General features: G+C 31.6%; 2 protein-coding genes and 3 long non-coding RNA genes across 9 annotated transcripts; 3 read left to right on the top strand and 2 right to left on the bottom strand.

The window, feature by feature from the left end:
* Window positions 1–554: 554 nt before the first annotated feature.
* Window positions 555–3,320, bottom strand: LOC122568162 (tropomyosin-2-like). Of its 2 annotated transcripts, none has more exons than XM_043727571.1 (7): window positions 3,179–3,320; window positions 2,273–2,570; window positions 2,069–2,202; window positions 1,588–1,776; window positions 1,436–1,511; window positions 1,195–1,327; window positions 555–1,121 (listed from the first exon to the last, which is right to left on the bottom strand). In XM_043727571.1, exons 2-7 carry the CDS (start codon window positions 2,510–2,512, stop codon window positions 1,039–1,041), a joined length of 855 nt encoding a protein of 284 aa, XP_043583506.1. In that variant the 5' UTR covers window positions 2,513–2,570; window positions 3,179–3,320; the 3' UTR covers window positions 555–1,038. The 2 variants fall into 2 exon arrangements, with proteins under 2 accessions (XP_043583506.1, XP_043583507.1); XM_043727572.1 differs by lacking the exon at window positions 3,179–3,320 and adding an exon at window positions 3,020–3,172.
* A 139-nt stretch (window positions 3,321–3,459) lies between these two features.
* On the top strand, window positions 3,460–4,447 carry LOC122568163. The gene is made up of 2 exons (XR_006316998.1): window positions 3,460–3,685; window positions 3,854–4,447. It is a non-coding gene; the product is annotated as an uncharacterized LOC122568163 (long non-coding RNA).
* On the bottom strand, window positions 3,907–14,014 carry LOC122568159 (death-associated protein kinase 1-like). Of its 4 annotated transcripts, XM_043727567.1 has the most exons (21): window positions 13,301–14,014; window positions 13,052–13,230; window positions 12,572–12,650; window positions 12,381–12,493; window positions 12,155–12,315; window positions 11,954–12,074; window positions 11,574–11,874; window positions 11,425–11,473; window positions 10,810–10,926; window positions 10,465–10,737; window positions 10,213–10,395; window positions 9,998–10,112; window positions 9,730–9,921; window positions 9,378–9,619; window positions 8,197–8,286; window positions 7,822–7,986; window positions 7,529–7,747; window positions 7,290–7,469; window positions 6,925–7,218; window positions 6,520–6,842; window positions 3,907–6,440 (listed from the first exon to the last, which is right to left on the bottom strand). In XM_043727567.1, the coding sequence occupies exons 2-21, from the start codon at window positions 13,056–13,058 to the stop codon at window positions 6,278–6,280; spliced, it is 3,387 nt and encodes a 1,128-aa protein (XP_043583502.1). In that variant the 5' UTR covers window positions 13,059–13,230; window positions 13,301–14,014; the 3' UTR covers window positions 3,907–6,277. The 4 variants fall into 4 exon arrangements, with proteins under 4 accessions (XP_043583502.1, XP_043583503.1, XP_043583501.1 ...); XM_043727568.1 differs by having other exon boundaries at window positions 13,065–14,014; XM_043727566.1 differs by lacking the exon at window positions 13,052–13,230.
* Window positions 7,938–8,848, top strand: LOC122568164. Its single transcript, XR_006316999.1, has 2 exons — window positions 7,938–8,104; window positions 8,177–8,848. It is a non-coding gene; the product is annotated as an uncharacterized LOC122568164 (long non-coding RNA).
* LOC122568165 lies at window positions 9,406–11,041 on the top strand. Its single transcript, XR_006317000.1, has 3 exons — window positions 9,406–9,511; window positions 9,716–9,851; window positions 10,812–11,041. It is a non-coding gene; the product is annotated as an uncharacterized LOC122568165 (long non-coding RNA).
* Window positions 14,015–14,127: the final 113 nt, after the last annotated feature.

Below are 14,127 nucleotides of genomic sequence, written 5' to 3'. Positions count from 1 at the left end.
GACGAGGACAATGCTTTATAGACTCAAAGAAATGCAAAAGAACCTAATAGTCGGTTTCTTTAGTTAGACGCAAACGAATTCCTCGACTTCTCTAGACGTTTATGCTCATCCAATAGTTCAATTGACGCAAAGCTGAGGATTCGAGCATTAACGAAATATAACAAATCCTAAAATATCGTTGCTAAAAAAATTTATACAGTTTTTATCGCGTTATACATATAAAAAAATTACTCGGTTCTCTGTCTGCAAATGCATTTATTAAAAACTACTCATTTATTTAAAAAAAGGAAATAAGAAATGTTTTAAAGGGTGAAAAATAAAATCTTACTCGATTACGTCTCTCTTTTATAATATGAGAATATGCAATTAGAAATTTATCTATAAAAAGTTAGCAGTATATATTTTAAGTTACGTTTCTGTTTCTTAGTTATGAATCATAAAAGGGCATATCGTTTATCCCTGTATACATTTTCTTTATGCTTTTCATATTATCTTTATTCGACAGGATTTAACAAGGTATTGAATGAATTCATAAATCATACTACGATGAAGAATTCTTTTTTTTAAATACCGTTTATTGAAAATACAGATTTTGCGTACAATGATAAAAAGAGGATGCAGTATCGAGCTTGCATTCATATTCACCGATTCCTCTTCAACGTCTCTGAAAGAAAAATAGGCGATGCCGTTAATTCTATCGAAAAGAGACTATTTGTTTGTGAAGCAACTATAACACCATCAGTCCAATCATCTCTGGCCCCGAAGCTTTTATAGAGTGTTAAGCTTGAAGCAAAGCATTACATTAACGGAAAACTAGTACAGTGTACGCTCTCTAATTGCTATGTTAATTGCACAATTTCGCATAGCAAATTATGTTTGAAGCACCATTGAAAGCTTTTTTTAACGGTACACTATAACGAGTCGAGTCAAATCAGCGTAGCTGAATACAGCCGACTGATGTCCATTATTAAATGTAGCGAATAAGCGGAAGAAGCTCAGAATAGCAAAATAAAAGGAACTCCGTCCGTTTCTGTGGCCTTAATATCCTGTCATTTCTGCGAATGTGGCATCCATGTCGTCGCAGACTGCCTTATATTTCTCCTTTTCTTCTCTCAGTTCGTCTAAAATACAGCAATCGTTGAAAAATATTGCCCTCGAAAAAAAAGGTAAGTCTTCATCTATTAAACACCCTACCTTCCTTCATATCGACATCCTTCAACAATTTCTTCACCGTTCTTTCAGCATGGATGGCGCGTTTCTCAGCCTCTCTCAATTTTTTCTTTAACTGTTTTAGTTGTACTTTAAATTCTTCCACTCGTTGATTAGCCTAAATGAATAATTTTTAATATGTAAAAGTATGAATACTTTTTTCAATTGATCGAATTTTGCTACTTTAAAATTTATATACTATACATAATTCGTAAAGGATGATTACCTTTTCCTCGGATACTTCTAAAGATTTTACTATGTTTTGCACAATGAAAAGCTCATCCTCTCGTTCTACGATTTTTCTGCAAATGCGTTTAAACGTGTAAAGAAGAATTTATGGAAACCGTGGAGAAAAGAGAGTAATATAATTATACAAACGCCTCGCTGGTTTTGACTCTCTCCTCAGCGCCTTCCAGTTCTTCTTCAACGAATTGCAACTTCTTCGATATTTCGTCAGACTTTGCGTCCGCATCTTCGGCGATTAATCTTGCATCTTTCAATTCGTGCATCAATTTCTCCATGCGCTCTTCGTCCAGCCGACTTCTGTCTTCTAGTACTTTGCACATTCTACGACAAAAAGAAAGTTTCGTTTATTATTCACGCGTTCAAACATTCGTGCTAATTATAGAGTTTATGATGTGTCAAAATATTATTCGACAAATTCATCTACCCTAAGAATATTTCTTTACGATACGTTACTTAAATTTTAATAAAAATTCTCTAAGTTATCTGATAATAGAGATATAAAATATGACAAAGAAAATATTTCGTCGTGTCAATTATCTAAATATATCTGCTAAGACGAACGATATTTATTTATCGCTTATTAAAAGCATTTCAGTAAACTGTAATGTAAAACCTTTGAGCATCGTCCGCAAGTTCTGTGGCACGTGCAAGTTTCAATTGAGCAGAAAGACGTAACTCTTCTTTCTTCGTTAACGTTGCCTCGATCTCTTGTACCCTTTTGGTCAACGTGGTTCGATCTTGCTCTGCCTATTAACATCATTCATCAATTACACAATATCGACTTTCGTAAATCAATGTGGCACGTGTCTTTACGCACCTTAGACCAAGATTTTTCACATTGCTCCAAGTCGGCAGTGGATTGCTCTAAATTCGTCTTGGTAATTCCGTAATCTCGTTCAAGCTGCGCCAGCTTCTTCTGTAAATCCCTTACATCGTCGTTCAGTTTATCCGCTCGGAAGTTCTCTGATCTTGCTTTCGCTTCATTTGCTTCGACTTTTTCATTAGCGGCGTCCATCTCCTGCTTCAACGCCGCAATCTTCTTTTTAATCGCCTCCATGATGATAGTCCGTGTTTTTCTCCCCTCTTATTGCTTATTCTTTGTCGGCAGTTTAAACCTAATAAATTCATTAATGTTAATATATATATATATATATGTATATAAACTGATTTATTAATATTACACTAACGTAACGTGTAATTTGTCAGTACAGTATTATTATTAATTATCATTAATCAAAGTTGCATCTGTAGCATTATAAATTCGTGAATTGTTATTTAATCTACTCCTTATTCTAATCTTTAATCAGGAATAAATACAAGTTGATAATATAACAACGTTCAAATTAAAAGTAGCGTTACTCTGCTTTGGTCTGACTATAATCGCACCGTATCTACTGCATATCTACAATTAGGCTAACGCTACTACAAAATCGAACCGCCATGAGAAATACGCTCGCGAAGGGTAACGAAAAATATCTCTAACCTGTTTCTTTTTAATAAAAAACGATGCGGTAGCACATTTAAACTTGATATAGTTTATACGAATACGAAACGAAGTACTTACTTCAGCCAGTATCGTTCGACGATGCACGATATGAAAAATGAGCGATCTAGCTCTCATACGGCACCCAAGCCGTTGTTGCTACTCACCGGTGAGCAACATTTAATAACAAATAGCGCGAAAGAAAAGACAAGTTAGAGTTAAAAGGGGGACAACACTCACTGTAATCGTGGCGACGATCCGCGATGAGAATGCACAACCGGATGCCTTCGAAAGCTAAGCTAAAATAAAACGAAACCGGCGTCGCAGGCCTCCTCGAACTTCTCGATCCAATCCAATTCTATAATTGCTTGTCGCCTTGTTGGCTGTCGTCCCGATTTTATCTCGGCTCTTTACTGGCTGATTGCTGCTCGTCGCACTGACTACCAACGAAACGCGATCTCCACCTCCCTTATGCTATTCTCGGCTCGAAGGAATTCCGTTCTTGTTTCCTGTCGGCTACGTAACCTAGTCTACATAAATACCATACCGAGATAAACATTCTCCCGTTCTCCGTTATCTTGAAAAATGTCTAATTTCGCGCCATATCGTCCGCGTTGTCTTTCTAATATTTGTATTTTCCCGCTCCCAACGGCGACCCCTGTCGATCCATCGAATCGATCTCGTTCACTACAACGTGCATTACACGTTGTAAACGCGGGAATTCTGTCGTCTTGATCATCCAAAACGGTACGTTAGTTCTTTTATATATTAAAATAAAATTCTTTGTAGCTGCATATATTAATTTAATAAAGTATATTTACTGTCGATCATAATGAAATACACATATACTCTATTTAATATACTTTGTATTAATATTTTTTTTATACTTATATTGAAAATGTTGCTTTCTTATAGAAAGTTGTACTTATGAAAGGATTAATTGGGCTCATGATAAATTAAAATACATCTATGAAGCAACATGGCTTTATTGACATCTTTCCTAGTATAAAAGGAATAATTACACATCTCGTTCAGCTAGTATATTTTTCATCGCTTGTCGTTACAAATAAATGCGCAGCATATACGTTTTTTCATTCAGAATGTATATTCACTCCTATTACTATCGACCATTTTTACAAAGGTATGGATAAGAAATATAAATACAACTTATTAAGTCATTACGCGGTGAACAAAATTGAACGCAACTTTTCGACACTTTGCAGTTCATCTTTTTTTTTTTTCTTATATTCAGAATTGTTTTACGACACTAGTAGATTATTTCAGTATCAATTTTGATTATAGCTTGAAGAATACAGTCTCTCAATGATATCATTGATCAGACATGATATCTCAATCATGATTTTAAAAGGTTTAAAAAGAGCAGTTTTCAATAAACACCCAGGTTATTATAAAAACTAGAAAATTGTAAATACTACAAAGTTCAACAAAATCAATGTTACTATATTTATATTGTTCACAAGGTATAAATAAAGACCGATTGTAATTATATTTATCATATTTTTCAATTTCCTATTCTGCAAAATGTCCTTTTTACTAAATAATTAATTAACAATACAAAACTTTCAAAAGTAAATGTTCGTCTGTAACTTAATGTACGCATTACGAAAACAATTCTCTATGTAATGTACAATATTAAAGCGTTTAATATTTCAAACGTCGACGTATAAATGCATGATGAACACAGTGCATAAAAGAATGCAAACTCGAGACTAAATTCCAAAATCGAAAAGATGATTCAGTACCAAAATATTAAACAATTCGTGTATCACACAACATCATAGTAAATGTTCATTGTATAGTAAATACATACGCATAGAACACAGAGATAACAGAAGTATCTTAGATACATTTTACAAGAGCAAATTAGAACTAACTTTTTAGATATTTTGTAACTAAATACACTACTTTTGTCTTGTTCTTATATTCATATTATGTTCAATTATTCCCATACATTTGAGATTCGTATCAAACATTGTATCATGTCAGATGGGAATAAAAATCATATCCTATTCAACACATTATGTATAAGCAGTGTTCACTGGACAAAGTTAATACACAATAGATATGTTCAAAGAATAGTGTTTCAATGAACAGCAAGTGTTTTTAATGATATACAGACATCTATGCATGTTGCACATAAACAGTGCACCTTGTGTAATGTTTTCGTGCCTATAAAACATGAATAATATCTTATGTCAAAAACCATTGTCATTATTTGAGATTGTTTTGAACAATGATCCTTCGTATTGTAAGCTTCAAATCGTTAATAAGAAAGTGTTTTATTTCCACGAACATCAGCAGAAGGATCAGTTTAGAAATTTAGAAATTTAGAAATTTAGAAATTTTTAGAGAACGTTCCAACGTTTTTTTTTTTTTTTTTTTTATAAGTATAAATGAGCAAATCTCGTTTATGGCACATAATAAATATTTTAGGAATGTTGATTTAGTAAAAAATGTCCATATAAGAATGGAGCTTCCATAAATTTACCAAAAGCAAACAATTGTGCGAACTGTTTCACTCCTTTTTTCACATAAATAGTTTCTAAATATCATAAAAAGCAGCGTATATTGACACTGAGTTTTGGCAAGACATATAGTATATATGCATATCAAGTAAAGCTTTCAAAACAATATTAGTATCAAATACGATAATATCGTATTATATAATGTGTAAATGTGTTTTACGATTAATATTTAGAATTATTCTGTCTAATATAAATTTACTTAAGAAATTTGATTAGAAATGTACTTAATCATACAATATAATATCACAATACAAATGCTTACAAATGTTTCACAACTAAAAAAATTCTAAATATTATAAATTAAAACTTCGTTTTATATATATCTCTTTAAGTAAATATTTGCAAACCTAACAGAAACACAGAATTGTAAATATATTTTATGCTAACAAGTATATTTAAATTATGATATTTTTTTTAGAATTATAAGAGCTCATAAGAAAGGACAGAAATTTATGCAACTTATGCAACGTTTTAACTATATATGTGTATAGGTGTGTGTGTGTGTGTGTGTACGTATGTATTAAAAAGAATATATTAAAAGAATTTTGTGCCGCTTAAAATGTGCTTTAATATTTTGATATAAAAGTACACATGGGTGCATGTGCATTTCTAAAGATGTACACAAGGAATGTACTATTATGTATGTACTTAGCTTAAAGAGCAATGCACAATTTATATTGGGCGGAAGCGGTGACGTAATAAGTCTATCAAACCCATAATGAGGATAAAAGTTTCTTTCAGAAATACATCTTCCTCAAAAAGTATTAATGCACCATTGATAAATGCAACATTGTCATCTAGAAAGATTAGATCCTGTTTCAGAATCAGCAGCTGTTGACAATATATATGTCGGTGTATAAGAGAGCAAAAGATGTACAGCATCTTCCCGATCAAGAGCTCGTAGTTGTTGTATTAAAGATCCTACGGTGCAATCAACACCTGCCGTGTTAAGCAATCTATCAAATAATAAATTGCACGAAATACATGATTAACTGCTCAGGATTATAATAAATAATTACTACAAATTTATCTCACCTTAACGTTGGACTGTCTACTGTACTATCCAGCTGCGCGACTCGATCTCCCAAACCTAGTCTCACAGCAAGTAAACACCAATCTCTTCCATGATGATCGGGGGGATCGAGCATTTGCGCCAATCTTCTTTGTACAGCAGACTTGATTTGTTTTATTGGTTGCTTTGGTCCAGGAAGACAACTTTCTATTAAAGGTAGTCCACAACCTACTATTTCCCATATAGTTTCTTCTTGACCATTTAAAGGATTTTTGAGTGTTGCTTCTTCAAGACCTTTATCAATTAAAGCTGATATAACTGGTGCTGGTTCCCAAGAATGTATTACCTATAAAATTTCATAAAAAACATTAAGTACACCTTTTTTATATTGCGTTACTTTCTTACTTAACTATTATTAAATAACTAACTTCATCATATTCCCGAAGTTGACTAGGACTTAACCAATGTCTTTCAAGTAACATGCCAGGAGCAACTAATTCAATCGTTGTTTCAATAGCATCGAGAATAATGCTGAAAAGGGCGAAACATTGAGCACTGGTACCTCGCGGTCCACGTACTCTTATCTCTATACAACTCTGTTCTTCTTCTTCGAAAGTAATAATACTTTCACAAGGACCAATACATAATTTTGATCCTCTCCACCATTGATATAAATCTGAATTTGATGGATCCCATGTTTGTGTAATTTTCCTCAATTGTGCCTATATAGCATCATTATCAAAAATGTGATTACAATTATAAAATTACATAAGTGCTTGTTATTTTTACATACTTGTAAATGTGGAAATACTGCAGTCAAATGATATAAGGGTGCTTCGGATGGAGAAAGGCGAAGACCAGTATGAGGTAAAACATTGGAGCAAGATTTCCATGGTTCCCATAATCCTGGTAAACGCTCGACGAGATTTAAACATGGTATTTCATATTCTACTTCATCATCATCCACCTCGCACTGAAATAAAGTAACATAAATTTATCTTATGAATAAAATGCAGACATTTAAATACATACCGGCACACATAAATTTACAGCCTGTAAAGCTTGTAAAGCTTGTCCTGCAGGACAAGGACAACGAGCCTGAAAATCTTCTAAAGCATAAACCCCTGTAGTACGACCACCAAGACGTCCTCTCTGTTCTAGGCTTAATTGCCAATTTATTACATCCTGCCAAAACCATTCTGGACTTAAAACTACTAAATTCCCAGGAAGAAGCATACATTCTCCTAAATTCTGAAGATTAAATCTTAATTAATGTATCAAGAACAAAAACTAAATGGAAAAGATACAACAGTAGGAACAGAAACCTGTAATTGTAAGCCAAGGTGTCTACAGTGCTCTAAGGAAACTAATGGATTAATTTTTCTCACTTCCTTCAAAAATTCCTCCTGTGTTAGCATAACTGGAGGTACTTCTAATGATTGCATGTACGATCTCCAAGATTCAGCAAGACCAGTCCACACTAGTGCACTCTATAATAAAATTATGGAATCTTTAACAATAAAATACAAGGGAAAAGTATTAAATAATACACTGATGCAGAAAATATATACAAGAGTAGTTTCTTAATTGCATTGGACAGTAGTGCACGTATGTATTAATGGGATAAAGCATTAGAGTAATTAAATTACAGCTTCATTATACGCATCACTTTTATCAAAGGAATTGAGAAATAGTTCGACCTGTTTATCAAGATTCGCCAAGGGCACGTACGAGGCCGCAGCCCGCGGCGTGTCACGTCGGAGAATACTTTCTGCAACTTCCGGTCCTTCCTACATCATGCATTGCATGCAGTAAGGCTGATGTTAATAAACGTTAATGACCAAATAATCAGCAACTAAAATATATGTCGTTAGTAAATTGATTATGTGATAAAGTGACAGCAGATTTGAGAAATTTTACTTATAATATTTGTTTTTTAGAGAATGTGCTTGATTAAATGTCGCAAATAATTATTTTAATCGAAAATTATGGATAATACAAAGTATTATATTTGGTGAGCTTAATTACTTATACATATATATTAAATCAACCATGCATCATGAAATGACCATGGATTACTGAATCATAACTTCAACAAAAAGGATTGCATCATATTTAGGAATGAATGCTTTGTTCAACATAGTATTAACATTGCGGGATTTGAAATCAAAGAGACGTGAATCGTTTAAATGTAATTGGCACTATGCAAATGAAATGACTCGATTCTGATCAGAATCGTTTTGAAAATGTTAATGCACACATTTATTGCATGCTGTACAAACACTGGCGATATCCCTGTAAAAAGATGTGGAAGTATAATTATGTACACAAATATATTAAGCTGAACCTAAACCTTTTAATATTTTGTATATTTGGCATCAATTTTTTAGTGATATATCAATTGACCTTTTTTTTTACTAAACGAGTCGCTCGTGCAACCAAGCATGAAATGATTGTAGATTTTCGTGTTGAACTGAGATTCCTAGATGTAAATCATAAATATTCAAATATGTTTATACCCTTAAATATCTTTCTCATTTCACAAGAAATTATCATCAATATACTAATGCAATAACATATTCACATATGATTTACATCCTACATTCTTAATTTAAAGTAAGTGATCTTCATACAATGATCTTAATTTGATATTATGTATGATGACATGCAATAGTTTACTTAAATCGGTGTGTCTTAAAAATTTAATTCAAAATTTCAAATATCTAAATCTCTTAAATTTGATTGAGTTTAATAAAGAATTAATTACGAGTTATTATGGAAACTCGGTTAAAACTGAGAGACTCGTAATAATACTATTTAAAAAATTTGTTTTGTAATATGTGTAAAAAAAAATGTAAATATGGTCACTTTCATAATTCACCTCTAAAAATTCCATCCTTGCATTATTCAAGTAAGATCTTAGAAGTTTCAGACCAGGGCTAGAAGGATTAGTTGCATCCACTGCGACCATTTGGGGTTCATCTCCCAAAATTAGTGCGAACTCTCTCAAAAAAGGTAAAAGGGAGGCAAGAAGGCTTGCACTATTTGTATTTGGAGCAAGAGGTTCTGGAGCATAAGTACCGACTAAGATTACTTTTACATCATTATATTTGCCACCAAAACCTGTTGCAAAAACATATTTGACAACGACATATATATAATTTATTAATAAATATATAAATAATTAATAAATATAATTATATTCTTCCTTATAAATAGATCGTTAAACTTACCAAAAGTAGTTGATGCAATACGATCTGAAATAAATCGTAGCCAAAACTTTACTTGCTGAAGTTGTATAGTGAGTGGTTCTCTAAGACTAACTGTAATAAGGTGTACAACAGGTTGTTGAAAAGTGAGTACATAGTGATAAGATGGTAAAAATTCTTCCCGACCGCATAACTCCCAAAAGATACATTCACCACCTTATTAATTAATAAATTTATAAATATATGTAATTTCATATAATCATAAATAAGAATATTTAACTATGTTTCTTACCTACGTTACCACGACTCCATTCTACTCCTTGTGTACCTTCATATTCACTGTCACTGTACTCAAAACTAAGTGAGCCGTGCTTACTAGTTACATCTAATTCAATACTTGGTTCCCTCTATAAAATTAGTTTTAGTAAAAGTAATTTTCGCTCTCAACATGCCAAATAAATATAATATATACCTTTACTTTATATTTAAAATATTAAAAATAAATACCTTTGTAGTATAATTCTGACTTCTTGATCTTCTAAAAAATCCGAAACTAAAAATACCCGATTTTAAAGAATTTATTAAAGATGATTTTCCTGATGCACAATGTCCTAAGAGTCTTATGTGTAAACGATCTATTGGTCTGTGTGTTGGTTGTAACTGTTTAATATAATTTTCACGTTGAATGGGCTATAATTTTAAATAAGTACATTAATGTAATACCAAATATAACAAAAATAGACCATTTTAATAACATACATTTCGAAGCTTATCCAACAATGATGCAATATCTGGATGTCCATATTTGATTGCTGTCACATCCGCTCTAATTCCACGATTTGTTTTATCAACATCACAACCAGCAAGGCACAAATGTCTAACAAGATTAATGAAACCGTATCTAGCAGCCACATGTAGTGGTGTTAAGCCTTTCTTGTTTGGTGTATCCAAGTCTATTCCATTCTCTATTAAAAAAGTTACCATTCCTTCATCCCCTGCTTCACAAGCTATATGTAAAAGCGTATCTTCTTTCTGTTTAAAAAACAAAATTATTCACACTTTATTCATATTACATTTGGACGTATATAGCAAAAAGAATCTTACAGAATCTTTCACATTCAATGGTGCTCCTTGCAATAGTAACTGAGACACAGCCTCAACACAGCCTCGTTTAACGGCACTGATCATTGCTCCACCAAGACCTTGAGAGGCTTCTGATTCCTACAGAAAAACAAACAAACACAACTATTCAATACTATATTATTTTATGTACATATTATGTATGTATTTTATGTATATCGTGTTTTATGATCAATTACATTACAATATACAATTACGAAGTCATATATTTATATACAAATGCCAATAAAAACGTTTCCTTAAAAGTGAATTATCAACATGAATAACATATATTATATTCTATATTATATAGTACTATGTAAAAAATTATATTTTCGAAAACATAATAATTAAGGTACATATATTCAATAAAAAAATTTGTTACATTTAACTTATGTATATTCTGTGAGAAATAATGTATATGCATGATGTATAATTGGTATGTAACTGTACAAATGCTACTAACATTCATTATGCGATGTACATAAATAAACATTATTTCATGAGAAATCAAAAAATAATACGAATGATAGAAAATAAAAATGATAGTCAGCTCTGGCAATTACAAAGGAAATTATAATATTGCTTTCAGGAACAGACCGTGAGGATCCAAGGATGTTTAAGGCACGATTCTGCGGTTCCTCTTTCTCTGAAAATCAAATTTTTCATTGTTACTTCATTCCATTTTAAATCATTATATATCTTAAAATTAAACTTTCTAACACTACTTCTAAATTTCTCATACTTACTTTGGATCCTTGATCAACAAGGATCGTATGAAATCTTTGGCAATTTCAGATACTGTACTGAAATATTCATTGTCAAACTGATATTGACAAGCAGCAACATTCGCATAAGTTTCTTGTTTATCTTCACCTAGAAATGGTGATGCACCACTTAAGAGAATATATGTTAAAACACCAACTGCCCAAAGATCAGTTCCCAAACTGAGTGGTTCATAATTTACAATTTCAGGAGCAACAAACTCAGGTGTACCAAATAATGCTCTGTGTTCAGATCCAGGTACTAATCGATGTGAAAGACCTAGATCTGTACATTGAAATACACAAATTTTTGTTACATATTTTAAACAATACATTCACATGTAAACCTTAATGTAATAACTTACCTATTAATTTTATATTTGGCATTGGTGGTGGAGTTGATAACAGGATATTTTCAGGTTTGATATCTAAATGAGCAACTTGATGAGAATGTAAATGACTAAGAGCCATTAAAACTTGACGAACCTATACAAATTTACATTGTTGAATATTTGTTTTATATTAGTTATTTTAAATTACATTTACTAAAAAAAAAAATTACAAACCACATGTGCAGCTTCTAATTCACCAGATGGTACCCAATGAAAAAGTTCTCCTCCTGAAATTAATTCTAAAAGTAAAACAACTGTTGTGCCTGTGTCAACAACTTTGTGCAATGAAACAATATTTGGATGTCTTAGTCGTGCTAATAAACCTGCTTCTCGAGCTAAAACAAAAATTCAACAATTATTTATACAAGAAAAGTATTATCAAATATGCAAAAATATCTACCAATGTCTTCAGCTGCCACACCTCTGGCAACTCGTCTTTTTCTCATAATTTTGGCAGCATAAAACTCTCCAGTCTTTATTTCCATACATTTCCGTACTATTGCAAATTGTCCTCTGTAAATTATAAATATGTAGATTTGTAATTTCATATATTTATTATAAATGCAAACTATACATTGTATGATGACTTACTTTCCAATTTCTTCCAGTAACTTATAGTTTTTTTCAATTGGTTCATGGTGAACCTCCATTAAAGTGTCCCACTCAGAGCCTATTTAATAAATAAAGATTTTTACATGTAAAAGATATATACTTTGCTAATATATATCACTTTACCAATACAGAAATTATATGTATTCTGTCAACAAAATAAAAAGAACTTCATAGATACTAAAGTAAAATTATCAACTAATAGAAAATAAGTTTTCTGACAAACAATATTATTCAAAAGATATCTATATGTATGTATATGTATATAACAAAAATATGAATGTTTACAAAATAAACGTTTTATTTCTACATGAACAACTTATCTTAAGCAACATTATTTACAAATATCTATCAATATAAATAGAACAAAAGTAATATAACGAATGTTCTTCAATCTTTTAAATCAATGTGTAATACTATACAATAATAATTATTTATTAATAGTCGTCGTTCAAAACTAACAGAACATAGACACCTGTCAATCCAGTAGTAAACAGATATGAAATTCACTTCCGTACACACGTAGCCACGTGGATGTATTTTCATTAAGATCAGAATAATCGTGCATTAAAAATGTTGTTGATACACTTTGCATCTCTTGATCGTATCGAATCGCGAAGATATATTAAACATCTGCCAGCCTTGACAGAAACATCGACATCGATATTGTGTAGAAAGATTAAAAACAATTGAAAGGAAGTCGGTTTTTACCACCGTCCGAAGTTCCCAATTTGCGAGACGTGCCTGGCATCATCTCACATTCATGCTCATCGTTCAGTCTATCCGAACAGTTTTAAGTTTCGCAAAGAGCCGTTACGAAAATTGTGTCCCATTCGTCGGCCTTTACTCATGCCGGCCACCCTACACACACAATCAATATACCTGTGTCGCGTGAAACGCCACCTTCCTCAAAATGTATTACAATCTCCTTGAACTTTTTCTCATTTTTTAGAATCTAAAATTTACACTATACCAATTGCTCGATTTACACCTCATTGATTATTGTTAATTATTTATCATTAAAGGTTATAAATTAATGTTACCTTTCTTTAAAAAGACTATGAGGAATGGAATAGGAAACTGGCTATATCTTACCAGTTTTTTTAAAACCTGAAACTTATGATTTGTGAAGAATTATATTTACAATTATTTGATCGTTCGTAACAAATCAAGCAAATGATAAAAATTGATAACAAAATACTTATAATCTTCTACAGAAATTCTCAATGAACATTTTATTCAATATTTGAAGTAATGAGAACAGTTCAAGCTATTTGAGACACTGATGTATGAACATAAAATTTAAGAATAATTAAAAATTTATAAACATCAATATTTTGAATAAAAATATTTATCCATTTGGTGGAACTGAAATTAATAACAAGTATTATAATACAAATGTGAAAGTGGTAGGTACATAAAGATTCAGAACATAATATTTAAGCAGTATTATATTATCATTTTGCTATATATTAAACATGCACTGAGACAGTTTATGAAACATTGTTGATACGGATAGGGAAATAAACTACTGAAAA

The sequence above is a fragment of the Bombus pyrosoma genome, linkage group LG6 (assembly GCF_014825855.1).
Source record: "Bombus pyrosoma isolate SC7728 linkage group LG6, ASM1482585v1, whole genome shotgun sequence".
Classification (NCBI taxonomy): Eukaryota; Metazoa; Arthropoda; class Insecta; order Hymenoptera; family Apidae; genus Bombus; species Bombus pyrosoma.
Note: the sequence above shows the minus strand (reverse complement) of the source record. Positions and strands in the feature narration are given on the sequence as shown.